Raw genomic sequence first — 24273 nt, 5'->3', positions numbered from 1 at the left:
GTTAATATGCGCAGCACACAAATCTGCTGCAGCGATACGTAGTAACATTATTGTTCAAAGAAAATAATTGTTTTGCACATATTTTGTCACACTTCATCTATATCAGGGTTGTGGTTCATTCACGCATTTTCTCGTACGCACACATACAAGCTATAGGTTTTCAATAAAGATTTGACTTTCAGTGAATTAACTTCGGTGCACTGCGTCATTCTTGGTCCCTGATATCAGTGTCACTCTTCGATAAGAAAGATCCATAGTTATTTATCTAACAATTATTTAAAAAAGCAACAATCACAAACGTCCTGTAAAGCGACGAGAAAAGAAACCAGTATCATAGTCTGCGTAGTGGTGTACATGTTCTCTGTGGGTCACGTGGTCGTTGTTGCACCAGAAGGTGGCGGCAAGTGACCGTGTTTATGAGCGAGTCCGAGTCATTCACTGAACCGATTCCTTCAAGCACGCTGATTCATTCAGGGAAGTATCGCCAATTATGCGCAAAACTGTGTGGTTTTCGCTCGTGTGGAGCGTGTGGAGCCACAACTCTACACAAGAACACACACAGATCAGTTCATGAGCTCGTATAGAATATTATTATTATTTATTATAACAAGCTGATAGTCTAAAGTGTGTTAAATAAAGACGACATACAAGCGTGGTCCAAAAATAACTGATCTAACCTATGAAATAAATTCGTCAAATAAAGTGTTTTTTTTTACATAACATAATCATCTTACAATAGAAAGAACAATGGGTAATTAAGCAGAGTAATTGTATAACAACAAACTGTAAAATATTGTGTGGTTCGTATGGGAAGTTGTTGTGATTTATCTCTGAGCTTGGTGTTTTATCAGGACTCTCTATGTGTTTTTTTAATCTCTGTGGAGAAAATTCATGGGATTTTCATTTTGATAAGAAAGACAAACATCACTGTACATCCACTGAGCACCAAAACGCTAGCCTGCGACGTGCGCGTGCGCGTTCACACAGCAACGTAACGTAACGTATATTTAGTCCGACGTCATCACGCTGGACTCTGAGCTCGTTATTTGTCATGATATGAATAATAACAAGTAAAGACCCGAGTTCAGCCGAGGACCCTGGAGCAAAGGTAAGTCAGAAGTTACCTCCAGATATAACTTATCTGTTACGGAAGAAGACAGGCTCTGTGAAGCTGTTCTTCACTGATTAAGACACATATCAACTGCGAGCTCGAGCTAAAGCAGGTGAGTCGATGTATAGATGTAACGTTATTATTGAACACACGACAGTCAATAGAAATGCGTGTCTGATTTGAAACGGGCTGCGTTTGTGCGCAGTGATGAAATGATCAGCTGTCTTGTTTTGACACTTGTGTTTACTGTATTAGTTTACACGTCTCGTGACGTTATTAGACGACAGTTATGTTTAACACAACTACGTCTTCACGGCGAAACAAGTGTAGCTTTCTTTGCTTTTGTGAATATTGAATGTGGTGGAGAACTAACCAGGAAATAAGCAGTGCGACAGCTTAATTAAAAACATCTGCGTGCTTAATTAGTATTTTTATTGAGTGTAAAACATGAATATCTGAACCTGTTTAAAATGCGTGGTGTAAGTATGGAAGTTTTCAAGCTGTCAAGAACATGTTTTTGTCCTATTTAACCCCCAAAAAAGAAAATAATTATATTTTGCTTAAACAAAATTGGTCTTTTTATGACCCCTAAAAAAGATGACTGTACCGTGAAAATAACAAATGCATATTTTAAAGGGGACCTATTATGCATAATTCACTTTTACATGGTGTTTAGGGGTAAGCGTACCCATTAAGCCCACCAAAATCTAAGTCTAGGTTTTTTTCATAGATATTGACATGGTTTATAAGAAAAAATATTTGTTAAAATGCAAGATTAATCTCACATTTGAAAATGTATTTATTAGTTGATGTACATTTTAGAATATAAAATTAAGATATTTTATTAATAAAGTCAGAAGTCTGGCATGGGCTTAATTGGTACTTTGGCACCATTTAAGCCCGCATGTGTTCCAAATAAGCCCACATCATGATTTATTTATACAGTATAATAAAAAATAAAAAATAAAAATAAGTAAAACATTGATATATTTATTCAGTGACAGGGAAGCATTAAAAAATATATATTTTGCTAATGTTTGATTAGAGCCCTGGGTGTGATTGGTAGGTGTTAGTGGCTGGGGGTCCAGGCCGGTGGTCTGGAGCCTTCAGTCGGCTTGACTCTGGAGCATCTCAGGAGCCTAGCCGAGTTGCGGATCCATACTCTTGGCTTTCAGGGGGTATTCTAGTGGGCCCCCCATGCCGGGAGTATGGAGCCTTAAGTTGGCTTGATTCTGGAGTTATGCCTGGTCAAAGCTGGAACTTTGACCGAGTGTATCCTGGGAAGGAACCCAAGTTGGGATTCCAGACTCAGGGGTTAGGGGGGGTCCACTAGTGGTCCTCCCATGTCCTAAGTATGGAGCCTTGAGTCGGCTTGGTTCCACATGAAGTCAAAATTCCACATGAAGTATCCAATTAATAGGTCATTAAACAATTTCTCTCACAAAGTTGATTAAACTTTGTAATTTGAGGGATTCCTCAATGAAACACATAAGGTGGGCTTAAATGGTTCCACAGTCAGTAAAGGTGAAAAAAGACAGTTTTCCTTTAAAAAATATAATATATGTTTACACAGACATGCAAGGAGCTTAAATATACTGTGGACTAAGCATCATAGTAATTTACATTGTGCCCACATTGAGAAATGTTATGTTTTTTTCATTCAAGGTTAGCTTGTGTTGACTCTAGTTTGCATGCGTTTTATGGCGCTGTACCATTTAAGCCCATCTTTAAAAAAAGTTAATTTATGAAAATAATCTTCCCAACAAAACAATTTATGATGTATTTATTTGTAAATTAATGTAAAATAAATCACAAAATATTTAGTGTTTGTAATTCACATGCTTAATTCTTCAGCAGTCTATCTTCCAGTAAGGCTAATGGTTTGCCCTTGAGATTAGCTTTGAGCGCAAACTAATAAAATTCATCTTTCCATTTAAAGGAAAATTATATAAAATTATGAATTATTATTTGTTCATACACAAAAAACAATACATTTATCTCTTATTTGACATAATATCAATGTAGTTACCAAAAGAATGGCTGAAAATTTCAGAAATGTGTTGATTTCTGAAGGGTCCAGAAACACCAAAGTTTTTGGGTGTCTTTGTTTGAGGTCCCCTGAGACCGCATGCACATGAGTGGGGCTAACTTAACATTGCCAAATGTGTTTAACATGCAATAAAAAATGTCAGGTAAGTTACAAATCACTGGATTGGTTAAAATAAGGAGCAGCAAAAAATATGATTTTCTCTTTTTTATATTAGACTTCAAAGTTGAAAGTGGGCTTAAAGGGTACATGGGCTTAATAGGTACACTTACCCTAACATAAATGTGTATCGGAAGTGTGTACACAACCACCCTATAATGGTAAAAAATCAACCCAATCCTCTTTATAATCCCGATAAATCATTTTAAATCATCAAGCAGATTGTAGCGTTTGTGACGTCACGTTGTACAGGCCCCGCCCACGACGGCTGACGGATTAGCATAGACCCCGCCCTCAGTGAGCTGTACACAGTCCGCCATGTTTATCTCCTCGCAACAGCGTTTAACAGCAGCATTCAAGTAAGACATCTATTCTTATTAAAGCTACTAAAGTTACTCAGTCAAGAGCAGTGAGTGATTTTCTGTTTTTTTTACGTTGTTTGGATCATATTAACAGCATATTAAGCAGTAGGTACTGTATATGACGCTGCTGTCATTTTAATACACAGATCTAATATAAACATGCAATTTCTTTACTTGCTGTTTACGTTCACAGACATTAACGACTGTGTTTATGTGAGATTTGTGTGTTTTTGACAGTTGAAGCGCAATAAGACGTGAAAGAGAGCTTAGTTTAGGCTAATACTCAATACTGACATCCAGCTTTCTGAAGAACTGCAATGTCACATGAGCGTGGCCGTGATAGAGATAATGGTAACACTTTACAATAAGGTTCATTAGTTAACATTAGTTAATGTACATGAACTAACCATTAGCAATACATTTGTTGCTGTACTATTTATTAATCTTTGCTAATGCTAGTTAATAAAAATACAGCTGTTCATTGTTTGTTCATGTTAGTTCACAGTGCATTAACTAATGTTAACAAGATTTTAATAAAGTATTAGTAAATGTTGAAATTAACATTAACAAAGATTAATAAATGCTGTATAACTGCCTTATTAGTTCATGCTAACTAATGTTAACTAATGAACCTTATTGTAAAGTGTTACGGAGAGAATTATCAAAACCGAACAGTTTTTGGCGGAGTATCTGAGAGCTGTAAAGGCCCCGCCCTCTTCTGGAAAAGGGGCGGGGAGCAGCAGCGACTCATTTGCATTTAAAGATACATGACCGAAAACAGCGTGTTTTTCCTTCCACTCAAAAATGCTGGTATAATAAATTATCTTGGGATATTTTGAGCTGAAACTTCACAGACACATTTTGGAGAACCTGAAATTTATATAAAATCTTGTAAAAAGGGGCATAATAGGTCCGCTTAAAGTGTGAATTATTTATTCAAGGTAATATTTGTGTTGATTTTAATTTAATTTAGGGATGCATGATATATCGACCACCAAATCGGTATCGGCCGATATGTTCATTTTTAATGTTATCGTTATCGGACCAATAAGAAAACTTAGCTGATAAATAATGTATTATCTCCTCCAGTTACGGCAGATGTGCACTGTTCAACATGATGGTTTTGACTTGCTTGAAATTTAATTGAAATCACTTTAAAAAATAAAATATAGTCAAGTGCAAGTGTCATATAGGCTACATAATATTATATGTAGATATTATGTATAATTGTGTGCTTGGGTCATGGATTTTAATGGTGAGACTTTAATGGTGAGACTTGTTTTTGTAATCAGTCTCTCGAAAATGATGTAAAAATTTAGATTTATCGGCCAAAATATCGGTTATCGGCTTCAAATATTAAGAATCGGTCAATTTTCATATCGGTGCATCCCTAATTTCATTACAGTAACGGGAATCTAACTCAAACCTTTGAGAATAATGAGAAGAATTACACACAAATCCAAAAGCATTGTGAACATGAGAATTTGTATTATATAATACATTTCATTTAATATAGTGTAATAAGAAGGCTGATGTTCACTCGTTCAAAAGTTTGAGGTTGATACATTTTTTTTATTAATTTTTTTATATATTGCAGCATTTATTTGATCAAAAACTGTAATTTTGTGAAATATTATAACAATTAAAAATAGTAAAAAATAATTTAAAACTTATATTTAAGAAGATCTAAGATAGGCCTATATATTTTTGTGGAAACTGATACTTTTTTCTTTTTTTTTCAGAAATAGAAATTTATTTGAAATAGAAATATTTAGTTAGCCTACATTATAAATCTCTTTACTGCAACTTTTGGTCAATTTAATGCGTCTTTGCTTAATAAAAGTATCCCTATTAATTTCTTTTACACAAACAAACCTTACTGACCCTTTGCAGGGAGCTTGATTGACAGGTGATCTGACCAATCATACTTCGCCATCCGCCATTTTGTCCGACAAAGCCGTCAGGAGAGTTAGTAGATTAACATTGGGAGGATTTGAACTTGAGAAGTGGAGTGTACTGACGTCTTTCCACGGTTAAAACAACATTCCTTCTGATGTTCATTCATGTTTATTTGATGCTATAAATGAACTAGAAGGAAGAGATGATCGGTTCACGAGCGGCTTTAACTGAGGCGACACAGCGATCTGTTAGGCACATTAAAGAGCCACAAAACGCTATTTATTGTTTAAATTTCTTTTTAAAAATGACCAAATTTGAAAGGTGAGACTGTTTAATATCAAAAATAACCGAAAAGTAAGCTGGTCTGTGTCTGTCAGTGTGTTGTCCTCTCTGCTCCGCGATGTGTTGTTCACTGCGTGAGAACATGGCATGGGCGTAGGTTTAGGGGGGGACGCTAGGTACTAGTCCCAATCAATATTTTAAAATGACAAAATTGTCCCCACCAATATTTGTGAGAGAATTACGAGGCGGCCGCCTCCGTCAAATTAGGTGCCGCCTTCTGCTTGACAAATTTCGGATAGACAGTCACATGCTCAGATACACTTTTTCCACCGTGACGGTTCTGTTGGGTCCCTGTGTCCATTCTGTCCTTTGTCCATCAAACATATTACATGCGCTTCTTGAGGCACACGCGCGCGGTGCCGCTGTCTCTTGCTCTCTCTTCCTCTCTGCCGTGCACGCGCTACGCGGTTTGGAGCACAGTATCTGTCTCGCGGGCGCGCTCGCGATTCCGGGAGATTTTAACAAATTCGCGGGCATCAGTGAGCCGCTATCAATATGCAGGAGACTCCCGTGATGTCTGTGTTTCTATACTGAAATAATATCGCCATTATTATTGATTTTCATTAGGCAATTTTTCAGCGCGTGGTGGGAGCGTTGGCGCTGAGCATACATTTAATAAAATTAGGGGGAAATGCCCTTTATAAAGGTAAAAAAATATATTCTGATAAGATTGTTTTCCAACAGTGACTTAATGAAACATTGACAATTTAAGGTTGAACGGAGTAAAGCCTCGGTTTAGGCTATTAAAGAAATGTAATTTTGCCAAAAGAAGAACTTTTATTTTAAATACATGTTATTTTTAAATCACCCTACTACAGTGTGACATTTTACCATATTATCATGCTTAACACTGATAATTTGAATAATTGTAATGTGATGATCAGAATCTAAATCAGAGAATATCATAGGTTTGGGCGGGTGGATTATTTATTTTTAACAGCAGATTCTGGTGACTCAAAGTGCACCCGATTAATGAATTTATCTTTAAAATGTAAAAAAATGTCTTACGGGTGGGCATGCCCCCGGACCCCTCTAGAGATACCGAGGTCCACCCACAAAAGTACTATGGAAAACAGAGTAGGCTATATGTTGGTATATGAAAAATACAAGTTAAATTATCTTTTTAATAAAATACTTCATCAGAATTTTACCAACTCCGCCTAGTTTTGAGCCAGGAAAAAAACCCTGTTGCAGCTATTTGCATCGATTCCCATGGCCAGTACGACAAATAAGAATAAATACGAAAAGAAAAAGAAAAAACGCCGTCATTTGATTGGCTGAAAAAACAAGGGGGTGGTGTGGGGGTGGGATGTCCCCACCAAAGCTGAGACCAAACCTACGCCCTTGGAACATGGTGTGTGTGTGAGAGCGGCGTAGCTTGTCGGGCATAGCGACAGTAACTAAGGGGGTCTTTGCGAACAGTCAACTGAACTGACCCCAAAATTTTGAACCGTTGGGTATCATTACTTTTTCATGAGTCATGAATGTAATGTTAGAAAAACGGCCCCTCAACAGGCTTCATTTTCTTTCAGTACTTTGATTTCTGTGGTGAAATATGACCTGACGTGTGTGTAAATGTTAATAACGAGCGGCTTGTCCTGCAGCCCAGTGGAGCGGGATGTTGCCTGATAAAGATGGACCGAATGGAGGCGGAGGAGTCCGGGACGGGCCTGGGACAGAAGACCCGTCAGTGACCCTGTTCAGAGAGTACCTGCGGCTGAGGACCGTCCACCCCGAGCCCGACTACGGTACCCGAGCAGAGACCTCCTCACTTTCTCCTAAAAATAAACCGGAGATTAAGAGTGTTTCACCATCTAGGTTTATGACTACAGTTAACCTTTGCCTAGGACTTCGAGACTGTTCGAGAAATGTTGTCTAGTAAGCACATAACTAGCTTTAAGACAGGCCGTGTCGTAACGCTTTACTAATGACATCCATCCAAAGTGCATTAGTTGATCTCTGACCTCGGCCTCACAGTGCTGAATATTTATAAACTAGTGTGGTACTCACTGACTTGTAAGTGTGAAGCACCCGAAAATTGTTATGCTGAAATACAGAAGAGTATTCAGCAAATAATGAACTTTCTAATGTCGCTCCAAGCCTGTATTGTTTTTCCCTCTATTGAACACAAAAGAAGATATTCAAACAATGTTGTAGATATTGAACTATGTTGCTGACCGAGCAGTTTTGACTTCCATTGTACGGATAAAAAGCAAAACAAAGAAAACGGACAATTCTCAACATATCTTTTATGTCCTACAGAAGAAAGAAAGGCACTCGGGTTTGGAGCGACGTGAGCAACAAAGTCAGATGAAATATAACATATATTTGTAACATATTAATAATTTAAAGTCCCCCTGTAGTCAATAATTGTATCCCTTAAAATGTAAAAGATTAATCCTTGAAATGTTTTATTTATGCCTTAAAATAGCTTGAATGTAACTCTACTCCAGTATATTGCCACTTATTAATTGTAAAAACTACTGCAATCAACTGTAAAAATGTATTAATTTTACATTTATTTTAAGGTAACGTAGTTACACGACACATGTACTATAGTAATAACTGTAAATGTGGCATAATTAAGCAACTAACTCTAAACCAAGCCCTATAGTAAGTACATGTAGTTAATGAATATTACTCAGTACTTGTGTAATTAAACTTATTAAGTGTAATATAGGTTTTATTGTGCTATTTAATTCCATCTACTGCGGCTTTTGTAATGATTTAGTTTTTACACAGTTACATTTTGACTAAATTCAATAATGCAGCAGTTCAATATTTAGTCGTGCATAAGTTTAGATTACGTTTAGTCCCACTTTAGATTACGGTCCAATTTTCACTATTAACTATGACTTTTCCCTCAATAAACTCCTAATGACTGCTTATTAATATTAATAGTCAGTAAGGTAGTTGTTAAGTTTAGGTATCGGGTGGATTAAGGGATGTAGAATATGATCATGTAGAATAAGACATTAATATGTGCTTTATAAGTACTAATAAACCGACAATATCCTAGTAATGTGCATGATAATACGCAGCTAGTTAATGGTGAGAATTGGACCTAAATTAAAGTGTTGTCTAGTAATTTGGTGCCCATTTACGCAACCAACTTTAACCTGTCCTGACGTGAAATTCCCATTCTCACGGATTCCTATTGAAATGACTGGATGTCACCCGCAAAAATGCTCACTGTGTTTTTCACAGCATGAGAGCAGAAATAAAAGAAAAATCCAAGACTTGTGCAAGTGGTGCAATATTTTACTGACGAATGTAAATTGAAGATGATAATAAGTTAACATCTCAGTCTCTGAAAGTGATGGATAATGATTAACCCCTTCAGAGACGCCCCCCTTTTTTTTAATAGACATGAAAATGCACATGCCGAACTTAAATTCAAGAATGCTTTGGAATATAGATGTGAGATTGGTCTTGTTTTACAGAGGACATTAGGCAGATTTTTGTAGAATTTAAATAAATTAAGAAAGTTAAACGGAAGAAAAGTTATAGAAGTTTGAGTTTATTAAAATGTACAATGTTAACATTTTTATTATTTGTATTTTATATAAAATATATATTTTCAAAACCTGGAGGACTCTAAAAATGCAACAACAAAAAAATCAAAGCCAAAAATCTGAACAAGTTGTGTTTCAAATTTTAGATTGATATCTCAAAAAATCAGCGTTCAGTGATATTTAGTTTGGGAGCAGTACCACACTTCTCCACTAGTGGACATTACTGCCCATATAAGGGCGCCTCCATCTCCATATGTTGTTTAAGTGATCTGAACCATTATTTTTACAATTTTCATACAATTTATGAAGTAAACATCCTATTCAGAAGAAGTGTTGGAAGTTTGGCAGATTTTGAAATGAACTCAACCTCTAAGAAACACAAAAGATCCCGTATGTGCATTATAGCTCGCTGCCACATCACTAATGCTGAATCTATTATTGTTTTCTTTATATTCAAAACATTTTCAGACCTTTTTTTTCTAAAAGAATTGAATGGATGCTATCTTCTGAACTCTTGGCATGAAAACAAACTGAGGTTTCTACCATTCTTTCATGATTTTTCATGTTCATCACTATTTCAAAATAAAGGTCTGAACACGCCTTAGGAGTATGAACATATTCTTGCTGCAAATTGTAATGTATTTTGAAAATCAGTCACCATATGTAAACTCGAGATTGTAAGCTTTCAAATTATATATAGTTTGTCAAGATTAGTTTAGGTTTAGTATAGGATATTACTGGTTTAAATATGTAATGGTTAAATGAAGCACAACCTTTGGTTATGATCAGAAATGAAAAGCTGCTGAGCATCATGTAAAAGTGAATGTTTACCATGTCCGTCGATCATTGTCAGATGGAGCTTTACGATTCCTGGAGCGGGTGGCAGACGAGCTCGGTCTACCCATGAGGAGAGTGGAGGTAATGATTAATGTGAAGGAAGTGGACTGATAACCTCCTGCTGGATCTGTGTGAGTTTCTCGTCATGCACGCCTCTCTGCCTCTCAGGTGTGTCCCGGCCGGGTCGTGGCCATCATCACATGGGTCGGCACCAGGCCCGAGCTGAAGTCTGTGGTGCTGAACTCACACACTGATGTTGTTCCTGTGTATGAGGTACGGCCGTAACACACATCCATCGCCACACGCATCAGTCCATCTCGCTCATGTGCGGTGTGTGTGTGCTTCAGGAACACTGGAAGCATGATCCGTTTGCTGCTGTGAAAGATGCGGAGGGCAACATCTACGGCAGAGGCTCTCAGGATATGAAAAGTGTCACGATACAGTGAGTTTGAAACCAATATTGTGTTTTTTTTCCATGTTCATCTTTCTTTAGTGTGTAATGTTGCTGTCCCTCCAGCGGGAGTTATTCTCTATATCAGTGTCACTGTTTCTGAACTGCATTGTAGTCTTGAGTTTCTTCCGGGAACAAACACGTCACAATATTCCTCATTTTAATAATTAATACGCCGAATAAAGGGGCGGGGCCTGGTTGAGTTAGTTAGTAGTGTGTTGAAACTGGTGGTTATGGTAAGGAGCGGGACATTTCCCAAACACACTCGACCAATCACAACACACTGCTCTAGCCGACCAATCAGAGCACAGTGTGCTTTTCAGGAGGAGGAGCTTCACAGAGACAGGAACTAAACAGAGCGTTACTGACCGACTGGGAAGAGAGGAGCCGCAACAATGGGGAAAAAAATCAACAGGAAAATCTGTTCTAGCAGAGCCCAAAAACAACATCAAGACTTTGAGAAAGGGAATAATATGTAAGGGATAATGTACATCCAGCCGGCTGTTATCTCAGAATAAACCCCCGACAGGGTGATGAGGACCCCGAAGCGGAGACACATAAATAATTATGGAGATTAGAGATATTGATTTCAGATTAAGGCGAGACACAAAACAGTAGGGTTTTTTTTTTTGATTTTGGGATATTTGTCTTCAATAACATGTCTTCTTTCAGACGTGTGCTGAAAAAAAGTCAGAAATCCACATTTAGGTGTTTATTTTACTAACTTTGTCTGTTTGCGTCTGTAGATTTCTCATAAATTCAACAAAAGTTGGCGTTATAAATCATCCGCTGCTCCACAATCTCTGTCTGCTCCTGTCATTCACACACACGTCATAACGTTAGAAAGCTCTCTCTCTCCTGCACAATGCTGTCGGATCCAAATATGGTCATTTCCTTTTTTTCAGCAACCAATCGTGAAAGTAAAAGTTTCATGTCTTAGGCCATCAATGTGTACTTACGATGGGGAATTGTGTAATTCGGACTTCTCTGTGCGTGCTCTTTGAGACAGTGACCATAGACCTGCATTATATGACTGACAGACAAGAACGGTTTGACCTAAAAATATAAAAATTGAAACTACTGCGGAGACAAAGACATCTTGGATGCCCTTGAGGTACGATAAAACATACCAACATTTAATTTCAAAGTGAACTATCCCTTTAAGTTTATCAAGCGACGAGAATACTTTTTGTGCGCAAAAAAATAAAAAATAAAAAAATGATATTATTCAACTCTTGATGTTCTTCTGTGTGTTCCTCTGAGTGATTTCACGTAGTGTAACAGCGCAGCGCTTCTGGGTTGTACGTCAGAACGTAGGCTCACTATTGGCCAGCATCACACGCATCACACACATGACCAGTGTCGGCCAATAGAGAGCCTGCATTCTGACTGTTTTACACATCGTCTTTACTAACTTTCTGGGCCGGCAAGTTTCAATTACAATAGAAGTCTATGGAGGAGGGATTTAATCACAAATATCTTAATTTGTGTTGTGAAGATGAAGGAAAGTCTTACGGGGTTGAACAACATGAGGGAGAGGAATTACTGAGTTTACATGTTTGGGAGAACTAACCCTTTAAAAAAAACAAAGCCTGCTGCGTCTGAACTGTCTCGAGGTCTGTGCCGAATGTGATCCCCGATTAGCTTAAAAGCTTTTGGACTGATGTAGTCAGGAAAAGGTGATCATCAGCTATGTTTTAATTAGATAAGACCAGGCAATGTCTGAACAGAATAATAATGTGTTCTCTAATGTGCATATAGAGTTGATTCTGTCTTGATTTTGCCCTCAGGTACATCGAAGCGGTCCGCAGACTGAAGGCTTCTGGGAAGAGGTTTTCCCGCACTATCCACTTAATGTTCGTCCCAGGTCAGACAAACTGAGTCATCAAACTAATGCCCCTTTTCAATTTTAGACACAGGTGCTAAATAGTATTTTAAATATCATATTTCCTTCATGGAACCAAAGATGCCAATTAGGAACCTTTATTTTTTTAATAGTGCATATTTATGTAATACCAATTCTTCATTGGCTGATCAAAACACACAGCAACACAATCTTATCTGCCAGAATGTATGTTTATCCCTCACACACTCATTTTCATTAAACATGGCATCCGTCCTGAGACACGGTGCATTGGTGCCTCAATAGAAGCCAGTGTCCCTGCTAACCGATGGTGTTTGTCACGCTCTCCACAGATGAGGAGGTCGGCGGGCACAAAGGCATGGAGACGTTTGTGAAGCAGCCGGAGTTTGGCGCGCTGAACATCGGGTTTGCTCTTGATGAAGGTAATCCTGGCTTCTGCCTCCTGTAGTCACTCAAACATGTGGATTAGTTATTTACAGTTACACTGTTTTAGTTCTGACACACACAACCTCATGCTCATCTCTAAACACAGTGACGACAGTGCAGTCACACACACAACTGTACCAGTGTGTGCAATTCAATCTGCACACAGTCACACTACATGTAAACAAGAGCGCACCGACATTAAGAGACTTTTTGCCTGTTTGATTTGTTCACAGGTTTGGCAAACCCAACTAATGCTTACACTGTCTTCTACGGAGAAAGAAACCCCTGGTGTGAGTATCGTGTGTGTGTGTGTGTGAGAGTGTGCGTGTGTGAGAGCGTAAGTGTGAGAGAGTGAGCGTGAGTGTGTGAGAGTGTGAGTGTGAGAGTGTGAGTGTGTGAGAGTGAGTGTGTGAGAGTGAGTGTGTGAGAGTGAGTGTGTGAGAGTGAGTGTGTGAGAGTGAGTGTGTGAGAGTGAGTGTGTGAGAGTGAGTGTGTGAGAGTGAGTGTGTGAGAGTGAGTGTGTGAGAGAGAGTGAGTGTGTGAGAGTGAGTGTGTGAGAGAGAGTGAGTGTGTGAGAGTGAGTGTGTGAGAGTGAGTGTGTGAGAGTGAGTGTGTGAGAGTGAGTGTGTGAGAGTGAGTGTGTGAGAGTGAGTGTGTGAGAGTGAGTGTGTGAGAGTGAGTGTGTGAGAGTGAGTGTGTGAGAGTGAGTGTGTGAGAGTGAGTGTGTGAGAGTGAGTGTGTGAGAGTGAGTGTGTGAGAGTGAGTGTGTGAGTGAGTGTGTGAGAGTGAGTGTGTGAGAGTGAGTGTGTGAGAGTGAGTGTGTGAGAGTGAGTGTGTGAGAGTGAGTGTGAGAGAGTGAGTGTGTGAGAGTGAGTGAGTGTGTGAGAGTGAGTGAGTGTGTGAGAGAGAGTGAGTGTGTGAGAGAGAGTGAGTGTGTGAGAGAGAGTGAGTGTGTGAGAGAGAGTGAGTGTGTGAGAGAGAGTGAGTGTGTGAGAGTGAGTGAGTGTGTGAGAGTGAGTGTGTGAGAGAGAGTGAGTGTGTGAGAGAGAGTGAGTGTGTGAGAGAGAGTGAGTGTGTGAGAGTGAGTGTGTGAGTGAGTGTGTGAGTGAGTGTGTGAGAGTGAGTGTGTGAGAGAGAGTGTGTGAGAGAGAGTGTGTGAGAGTGAGTGTGTGAGAGTGAGTGTGTGAGAGTGAGTGTGTGAGAGTGAGTGTGTGAGAGTGAGTGAGTGTGTGAGAGTGAGTGTGTGAGAGTGAGTGTGTGAGAGTGAGTGTGTGAGAGTGAGTGTGTGAGAGTGAGTGTGTGAGAGTGAGTGTGTGAGAGTGAGAGCGTGAGTGTGAGAAAGTGAGCGTGAGTGTGAGAGAGTGAGTGTGAGAGATGGAGCGTGAGTGTGAGAGAGTGTGTTAGAGTGAGTGTGAGAGATGGAGCGTGAGTGTGAGAGATGGAGCGTGAGTGTGAGAGAGTGTGTTAGAGTGAGTGTGTGAGTGAGAGATGGAGCGTGAGTGTGAGAGTGAGTGAGAGTGAGTGTGAGAGTGAGTGTGAGTGTGAGAGATGGAGCGTGAGTGTGAGAGAGAGTGTGTGAGAGTGAGTGTGTGAGTGTGAGTGTGAGAGATGGAGTGTGAGTGTGAGAGAGAGTGTGTGAGTGAGTGTGTGAGTGTGAGAGCGTAAGTATGAGAGAGTGAGGGTGAGTGTGAGAGAGTGTGTGAGTGAGAGAGTGAGCGTGAGAGAGAGTGAGAGTGAGTGTGAGTGTGAGAGATGGAGCGTGAGTGTGTGAGAGAGAGTGTGTGAGTGTGTGAGTGTGAGAGCGTAAGTATGAGAGAGTGAGTGCGTGTGTGAGAGTGAGTGTGAGAGAGTGAGCGTGAGAGAGTGAGAGTGAGTGTGAGAGAGAGTGAGTGTGAGAGAGTGAGCGTGAGAGTGTGAGTGTGAGAGAGTGAGTGCGTGTGTGAGAGTGAGTGTGTGAGTGTGAGTGAGAGAGTGAGCGTGAGTGTGAGTGTGAGAGATGGAGTGTGAGTGTGTGAGAGAGTGTGTGAGAGTGAGTGCGTGTGTGAGAGTGAGTGTGAGAGAGTGAGCGTGAGAGAGTGAGAGTGAGTGTGAGAGAGAGTGAGTGTGAGAGAGTGAGCGTGAGAGTGTGAGTGTGAGAGAGTGAGTGCGTGTGTGAGAGTGAGTGTGTGAGTGAGAGAGTGAGCGTGAGTGTGAGTGTGAGAGATGGAGTGTGAGTGTGTGAGAGAGTGTGAGAGAGTGTGTGAGAGTGAGTGTGTGAGAGTGAGTGTGAGAGTGTGAGTGTGAGAGCGTAAGTATGAGAGAGTGAGGGTGAGTGTGAGAGAGTGTGTGCGTGTGTGAGAGTGAGTGTGAGAGCGTGAGTGTGAGAGCGTGAGTGTGAGAGATTGTGTGAGTATGTGTGCGTGTGTGAGAGTGAGTGTGAGAGCGTGTGTGTGTGTGATAGAGTGAGCGTGTGTGAGAGAGTGAGCGTGTGTGTGAGAGTGTGTGTGTGTGAGAGTGAGTGTGTGAGTGTGAGAGCGTGTGTGTGAGTGAGAGCGTAAGTATGAGAGAGTGAGCATGAGTGTGAGAGAGTGTGTGAGTGTGAGAGCGTGTGTGTGTGTGAGTGTGAGAGAGTGAGTGTGTGAGAGCGTGTGTGTGAGTGAGAGCGTAAGTATGAGAGAGTGAGCATGAGTGTGAGAGAGAGTGTGTGAGTGTGAGAGCGTGTGTGTGTGTGAGTGTGAGAGCGTGTGTGCGTGTGTGAGAGTGAGTGTGAGAGCGTGTGTGTGTGAGAGCGTGTGTGAGTGTGATAGAGTGAGCGTGTGTGAGAGAGTGAGCGTGTGTGTGTGTGTGTGAGTGTGTGTGTGTGAGAGTGAGTGTGTGAGTGTGAGAGCGTGTGTGTGAGTGAGAGCGTAAGTATGAGAGAGTGAGCATGAGTGTGAGAGAGAGCGTGTGAGTGTGAGAGCGTGTGTGAGAGAGTGAGTGTGTGAGAGCGTGTGAGTGTGAGAGAGTGTGTGTGTGAGAGTGAGTGTGAGAGCGTGTGTGTGAGTGAGAGCGTGTGTGTGTGAGAGTGAGTGTGAGAGCGTGTGTTTGAGTGTGCGAGCGTGTGCACGCGAGTTTGTGTGTGTGTGTGTGTGTGCTCTTGTGTATATGAATTATGAGAACACAAATCTGTATAATGACATGTGTGTTACACTGACTGGTATTACAACTTAAACGTGATTTATGAGGACATTTCATGAGTCCTCAATTCAAATAGCTTAAAAAACATAAAAAATAATGTTTTATTAAAAATGCAGGATGTTTCCTGTGATGGGCAGGTTTAGGGATAGGGGCAGTGTAAGGTGTGTGTCTAAGGTGTGTGTGTGTGTGATGGGCAGGTTTAGGGATAGGGGCAGTGTAAGGTGTGTGTGTAAGGTGTGTGTGTGTGTGTGATGGGCAGGTTTAGGGATAGGGGCAGTGTAAGGTGTGTGTGTGTGTGTGTGATGGGCAGGTTTAGGGATAGGGGCAGTGTAAGGTGTGTGTGTGTAATGGGCAGGTTTAGGGATAGGGGCAGTGTAAGGTGTGTGTGTGTGTGTGTGTGTGTGATGGGCAGGTTTAGGGATAGGGGCCGTGTGTGTGTGTGTGTGTGTGTGTGTGTGGGGGGGGGGGGGGGGTAGGGTTAGGGATAGGGGCCGAGTGTGTGTGTGTGTGTGTGTGTGGGGGGGTAGGGTTAGGGATAGGGGCCGTGTGTGTGTGTGTGGGGGGGGGTAGGGTTAGGGATAGGGGCCGAGTGTGTGTGTGTGTGTGGGGGGGGTAGGTTTAGGGATAGGGGCAGTGTAAGGGGACAAAATACACAGTTTGTACAGTATAAAAACCATTACGCCTATGGAACGTCCTCACAAGTATAGCAAAACAAACGTGTGTGTGTCAGTGTGTCAGTAAACATGTGCTCTGTGCTGCAGGGATCACAGTTCGCTGTCCAGGAAGTCCAGGTCACGGCTCCAGGTTTGTGGAGAACACAGCAGCAGAGAAACTAGTGAGTGTGTTCAGAGTGTCATGTGACCAAACACTGGAGGCTGGAGTTGCAGTGCATGTGACGTGTAATGCAAAAGACAAATGCCAATCATCAATTTTCTCTATTTCTTTTTAAGAAGAATCATGGGAAAAAAAAACTTTTGAATGATAGTATATAAATGTGTGTGTATATATATATACTATGATTTAAAAAGGTTTTTTTTCTTTTTATGTATTTTTTTCTTTTCATATATATACACTATTGTTCAAGTTTGGGGTCAGTAAGATTTTTCTTGAAAGAAATTAATATTTTTATTCAGCAAGGATGTTTTAAGCTGGAAAAACTTTGTTACAAAAGATTTGCATTTAAAATAATTGCTGCTCTTTTGGCCTTTCTGTTTATCAAAGAATCCTGAAAAAAATGCAACATTGATAATAATCATAAATGTTTCTTGAGCATTGAATCATCATATTATACTGATTTGTGAAGGATCATGTGACACTGAAGACTGGAGTAATGATGCTGAAAATAAATTACACTTTACTGTATATTCACATAGAAAACTGCAGTTTAAAATTGGAATAATATTTCACAATATTACTGTTTTTACTGTATTTCTGATCCAATAAATGCAGCCTTGGTGAGCAGAAAATATTTGTAAAGTCTTACGGCCTGTTCACACCAAGAATGACAGCTATACTGATAACGATAAAGATATGGTTCTAAAAATCGTTCTAAATATAGAAAAATAGCAGCGTTCACATCACAGCTATAACAATAACTATAGAGGAACCGTATCGCCATAATCCCTTTCAGATCGATTTGATATCGTTATAGTTGGTGTGAACGGGGCTTACAGACCCCAAACTTTTTAACAGCGGTGTCATTCATACTTTAAATTGTCCATAAACATACAGTAAAATTACGATTTTCAGCATCAATAAGCATAAAATAAGCATCAAATGCGTGTTGAATATTGGAAACAAATGTCATTGTAATATATTCTGTCTCTAAACAACACTTTCAGAACGTGCAATAGTTGCGGATGCAGTTTTCATGTTCAGAACTACACAATATATCTTTACTTTTAAGAAATCTGCAGGATTTATGAACCAATGAAGGCATAAAGTTGTTTAAAACTGTGAGAAACTTGTAAATGTAGCTAAAGTCCTGAAGTTGATGTGACTGTTCGTGACGGATGTGTCTCTGCTGTGTCACAGCGGCGAGTTATAAACTCCTTCCTGGAGTTCAGAGAGAAAGAGAAGCAGCGGTGAGCTTTATACAGGTTGGCTTTTCAACAGATGCGTACAGGAGAGCCGGTAAACGTGGAAATACACCGTGTGTGTGCTTTACAGGCTGAACACCAGCGAGTGCTTCACTCTGGGGGACGTCACCACCATCAACATGACCATGGTGAAGGGGGGCGTGGCTTATAACGTGGTTCCTGCGGAGATGGACGTGAGCTTCGACCTGAGGATCCCGCCCACTGTGAACCTGCCGGTGTGTGTGTGTGTGTGGACCGGGTCATGTGTTCATAAGTTGATTTGCTTTGAACTGATTGTCACTGCCAGTTCTGGTCTTTCTGCAGGAGTTTGAAGAGAAGATAAAAGCCTGGTGCAGAGAAGCTGGCGAAGACGTCACGTATGATTTTGCACAGGTCTGATTTATTTTTACACACACAGATTACACTGGCCTGATCTCACGTCTGGTTATTTCAGGTGTCCGCCTGGAGACTAAGGCCGTGTGTCCACCAAAGCGTTTTTTCTATTGTTTTCAATGGGAGCGCCGCGTTTTTAAAACGCCACGAGGTGCTGACCGCCTTTTTCACGCTGAAGCGCTGAGCGTTTGCCGTTTTTTACAGGTCGCCGAGAGTTGAAGAATGTTCAACTTTGGGTAATACGGCGCTAGCGCGCTCATCACTGTCACTTTTCACCCGACCGACCAATCACAGTGGAGGAGGGGCGGGACTAATACCACACCAACCAACAGATATTCTGTATCATAGCAACGAAGCGTCTCAACTGAAAAAAATACTGCGCTGCCAAAACGCTCTCAAGCGCACACAGCTCGGCGTTTTCAGCTGGCTAAAAACGCTTTGGTGGACACACGGCCTAAGAGGGTGACACGTTTTCAACTAAAAACGCGAAACTTTGGCCGTTTATTTACCCGACAACTGCGTTTTGAGGGCCTGAAAAAGTGCGTGTTTCAAGTTTTTGAAAACTATGCCGTTATCGTCGCTTTGTAAACTACAAAAACTAGATTTTGTGAAAACGGTGACATCATGCGCATGTGTATCACATGTTCAGTCTATAGTGTTTCTTTACAAAGTGACGTCGCCACCTACTGGCCTGGCATGAGTAATACATCGCTTTTTGTCGGTTTCACGGATCCGTGTGAAAAAGGCAAAACGTTTCAGTTTTTATTACATGGTTGTCATGTAAACGTGTCGATAATTTACCTTTGACATTAGCCAGAATTATGTTATTACATAAACTTGCACTAAAAAAAAATCAGTGAACCCAAATATCTCGTCGAATGCAAACACAAGTGAAGACACTTCAAATGTTGGCCTTGTCAAAAGTTGCAATTGTGATATAAGCGCGATGGTTTGACTGGGGATTTGAGAAGTTGTGGCCATAAATATTCCTTAATGCCCATGAAACTGTATTTTCCATTGTTTTAATATGCTTGAAACAATTCATTTATTTAATGTATTTAGAAAAATATTTGTATTTTATAATAACATTATATATACAATTAATCGCAAATTTATCGCACATCAAATTTGGCTGAGAAATTGCCTCCAAAAGATAATTTAAAGAATATGCTAATCAGTGACTAGAAGATAACTACACATAATCTACATAAATTAATCAACTAACCATTCAGAAATGTCCTGTTGCTTCTACATGTTGTCACTTCTTCTTGACTCTCTCCATCTTTCTGACTCCGGTTTGAACATAAAAGGCTAAAAGTTTTTGAAATGTTCAGTGTGTGTGTGCGTGTGAGAGGTTAAAGGACACGAGCTGTTTAAGCTCCGCCCCCTGTGCCGGGAGCAGCAGCTCATTGGCTTTTAAAGGGACAGACACAAAAACAAAAGTGACAATTTTAACATGATATATAAAAAATATCTGTGGGGTATTTTGAGCTAAAATTTCACATTATTTTACATCTTGTGAAAGGGGCATTATAGCACCCCTTTAAAGTCATTAAGTGTTAAATGGGGAAAATATCAAATGGACTACAAAAAGTAGCTTGGTAAATGAAATGTATGTATTTTTTAATGAAATGATACTCTAAATAAGAAACTTAAACTGTCAGTAGGTGGCTCTTTAAGAACGAGTCATTGAATCCAATGATTCAATGACTCGTTCATAAATTAATTGAACTCGTGAATGAACTCGTTTCAGAATAAATCCGGGTTGAGCGAATCAATTGGATTTGCTCATCCCAGATTCATTCAGAAAGGAAACTCCCCTGTGTTGCTCAGAGACGCACAACACTTCTGCTCTGGCTTTATAGGTCATATTTTCTAAAAAGCAGACAATATTGGGTCTGTAAAATATAACACAATATTAACATCTTTATTTAGTGAACTATATAGAATCAACATCACATTTGCACTCGTGCTATTTGTGACAAAAACATAACTTGTGTGATATTGCGCTTGTTACTCGTGTGATATTGCTCAACTATGATATAAATATATGAGACACAAACTCATACAGGGTCATTTTTGCCCTGATTTCTTGTATTTTAGGGGCATTATAACTTCATTGAGCTGTTGTCCTGCTTCATGTTGAGGACCTATGTAGGTCTGGGGCGGGTGCGTTAAATGTGTTCATTTCAACACTTCTTTTCTTATAAGTAATTAATGAAATCATCGCGTCAAATTTTTTTTATTTTATATATATATATAATATACATGTGTGTGTAAATCTATGTATATATGCATGAAGAAAAAAAGCTGTTTGTCCGCATGATTTGGTTTCATATCTGTTGTTTTTCTTGTTCAGAAACACATGGATCAGAACTTCACGTCGACGGAGGAGAGCGACCCCTGGTGGCACGCGTTCAGCTCCGCCTGCACAGCCATGTGAGCGACACACACTGACGCCTGTGTGAGCATGTGTGTTTTCAGCTGATCGTACTGTATGTGACTCTGTCTGTCTCGTGACAGGAACGTGACTCTGAAAAAGGAAATCTTCCCTGCTGCCACAGACAGCCGCTTCATGAGGGAAGTAAGTGATTTCACTTCTGTCTGCAAGAACGAAGAGCCCCACACACTCTCTAACCATGATCTGAATATACTTAAAGGAACACGCCACCGTTTTTTGAAATAAGGGCTTATTCACCGTCTTTCCTACATTTAGATAGGTGGGCAAATGCATTTTTGTCTCAGTGCATGCATTGTTTTAGTTTGGCAGGGTCGCCGCTAGCTTAGCTTAGCATAATGAATGGAATCCTTTGTTTCCAGCTAGCATGTCCTGAGTAAAAGTGATAAAAAAATAAAATAAAATAAAACGAATTACTTATTGTGGCCTGCGTATTCACAACGAGTACAAATAGCGATGCAGATTAAGACTAGGCGATTTCCTAGGCAGATATACACAAAAAAACAGGAATATTGTGAAATATTATTACAATTTTAAACAGCTGTTTTCTATGTGAATATATAGTAACGTGTAATTTATTCCTGTGATCAAAGCTGCATTTTCAGCATCATTGCTCCAGTCTTCAGTGTCACATGATCCTTCAGAAATCAGTGTAATATGATGATCTGATGCTCAAGAAACATTCATGAATATTATCAATGTTGAAAACTGTTATTTACATTCTTATTTCAGGATTCTTTGATGAATAGAAAGTTCAAAAGAACAGCATTTATCTGAAATGTAAAGCTTTTGTAACATTATAAACTACTTTTAAAAAGTTTGGGGTCAGTAAGAATTTTTATTTTGTTTTTTTTTTTGGGGGGGGGGAATAAATAAAAGAAATCAATATTTTTATTCATCAAGGATGGATTAAATTTATCAAAAGTTACAGTAAAGACATTCATAATGTTACAAAAGATTATATTTAAAAATAAATGCTGTTCTTTTGAACTTTATATTTATCAAAGAATGTTTTTGGGGCATCAAATCCTCATATTACACTGATTTCTGAAGGATCATGGGACACTGAAGACTGGAGTAATGATGCTGAAAATACAGCTTTGATCACAGGAATAAATTACACTTTAAAATATATTAAAATAGAAAACTTGTCAAAATATTTCACAATAAAATTATGTATTTTAGTTTGTATACATTTTTTTTTGTATTTTTAATCAAATAAACGCAGCCTTGGTGAGCAGAATAGACTTCTTTCAAAAACCTAGAAACCGTAGCGACCCCAAGCGTTCGAGCGGTCGTGTGTACGAGCGAAGGCCGGTGTTGTGTAACATGTGACTTGTGTGTTTGTGTAACATGTGACTTGTGTGTTTGTGTAGGTGGGTCTTCCTGCCATCGGGTTCTCCCCGATGAACCTCACGCCCATCCTGCTTCACGATCACAACGAGTTCTTGAACGAGCAGGTGTTCCTGCGCGGCGTCCAGGTGTACGAGCGTCTGGTGCCGGCCCTCGCCAGCGTGGCTCCTCTGAGCGGAGAAGTGTAGATCACACACACACACACACACACACATATCGACCGTAACACCAAAGATCGGGCTGATCCCATTTAATGAACTCTCTTTAATTAACTCAGGAGTTCCTTCTTTCAATAATGTCTTAGATATGCTTTTACGTCTTAATTGTCTGCACAATTAGAAGCTGCTATTAAGAGTTTTAATTCATAAACGGTATAAATTTGATGAAATAAATGAAATGATTTCAGAGACTCAAACCATATAGCTGTGCTTGCCATAGATGCATTATATTTTTTAATACAAATGACTTTGATGCAATCATATAGTTATGTATTCTGAAACTGTGTGTGGGATTACTATGATACCACACAATAATAATTATACACAATTATAGTGAGTCACATTTCATGGGTTATGATTTTTGAAGTCAGAATCTGTGGTGGACTGGTGCTACTTTGCCCTCCTGAATAAACAGAAGTTAAGAGGTACCATATATCAACTCTGTCTGACATTATTATTATCATGTTATGATGTGTGTGTATTATATTATTGCATTATATTAAACCAGTGTGTTTTGGAATTGGTATTATTATGACATTTTGTTTTCAAATGCACTATTATTAGCCAAATATTAGCTCCGTCTTCCACAATTGCCTACATTTTTATCATATCTATATTTCATCATGGGCAAAGGCTACTATTAGATGGATGGATGGATATATTTTAATATGTATTTTATAGATAGTATTTTTAAACTTGATTTATTACAGCTTGATTGGAAACAACACACAATAAAACAACACAAATATGTTCAAATCACACGTCTCTGTTGATCTCGAACCACTAATATTCGAACACTTTTGATTAAACATTTCCAGTACAGTTTTAATGTGATATTCACAATATTAAAACTGTTTATCTGTTTGTTTTAATAAAAATCAACCCTGGGACGGTAAAGATCCAGAAGTTGAAAAAACAGTAATATCATATAAACAGTAATAATCTTTTCTGTGCCGTAGGACAGCTTTTTGTGAGGAGAAACAAACATTAACACAAATTACAACCGGTTTTCTCTGATAGATAAATGGATGGATGGACTTTTCTTTTTCACAGTCAATCATGATATAAATCTGAAGATGATAGGAAAGCTAATTAAAGTCTAAGCTTTAAAATGGCATGTGGCGACCCGTGTGTCTAAATCCTAATGCAGCCTTAAGGGGGCGCCGTGTGACGCGGTATCCCAGCATGCCATTCACTGGGGTGTCGTGTGCTGGAGGAGAGCGTTTGACCGTTTTTGGTCAACATATGTTAGAAACAATAAATATATAAATGACGTAAACTTTTAAAACAAAGAATCTCTGCAACTCTTGACTCTATGAATCCAATCTTCCAATTACATTTATTATTTTAGAGTTACTTTCTTTTCATCATGAAATCTGACTTCTATGTTTATTAGGGCATCTTGTGTCAAATATATCTTTACACCTAAAAAGCGCACTGTAGTCTTTTTACTGTAGTAGCGCACTTGTAGTGTTTATTGAGGTGGCTGCTCATTAAAATTAGCCCAGCAGGAATAGCTGCCATCACAATTTTACAAAATTCAAATAAATACTAATAATAGTGGTCTCAAACTCACCTGCTCGGGAGTTTCTAGAGACCCTGAA

At 39.5% G+C, this 24273-nt stretch overlaps 1 protein-coding gene across 2 annotated transcripts; it reads left to right on the top strand.

The window, feature by feature from the left end:
• Positions 1–945: 945 nt before the first annotated feature.
• acy1 (aminoacylase 1) lies at positions 946–23102 on the top strand. 2 transcript variants are annotated; one of them, XM_079594108.1, is made up of 15 exons: positions 946–1108; positions 7525–7668; positions 10289–10353; positions 10441–10545; positions 10620–10714; positions 12514–12590; positions 12920–13009; positions 13247–13303; positions 16931–17004; positions 18204–18253; positions 18339–18483; positions 18572–18640; positions 21000–21079; positions 21164–21224; positions 22475–23102. In XM_079594108.1, the coding sequence occupies exons 2-15, from the start codon at positions 7539–7541 to the stop codon at positions 22637–22639; spliced, it is 1263 nt and encodes a 420-aa protein (XP_079450234.1). In that variant the 5' UTR covers positions 946–1108; positions 7525–7538; the 3' UTR covers positions 22640–23102. The 2 variants fall into 2 exon arrangements, with proteins under 2 accessions (XP_079450234.1, XP_079450233.1); XM_079594107.1 differs by having other exon boundaries at positions 1029–1223.
• Positions 23103–24273: the final 1171 nt, after the last annotated feature.

This window comes from Phoxinus phoxinus (assembly GCF_949152265.1).
Source record: "Phoxinus phoxinus genome assembly, chromosome: 20".
NCBI classification, from domain to species: Eukaryota; Metazoa; Chordata; class Actinopteri; order Cypriniformes; family Leuciscidae; genus Phoxinus; species Phoxinus phoxinus.
The sequence above is the reverse complement of the archived record's forward strand: the minus strand, read 5'-3'. Positions and strand labels throughout refer to the sequence as shown.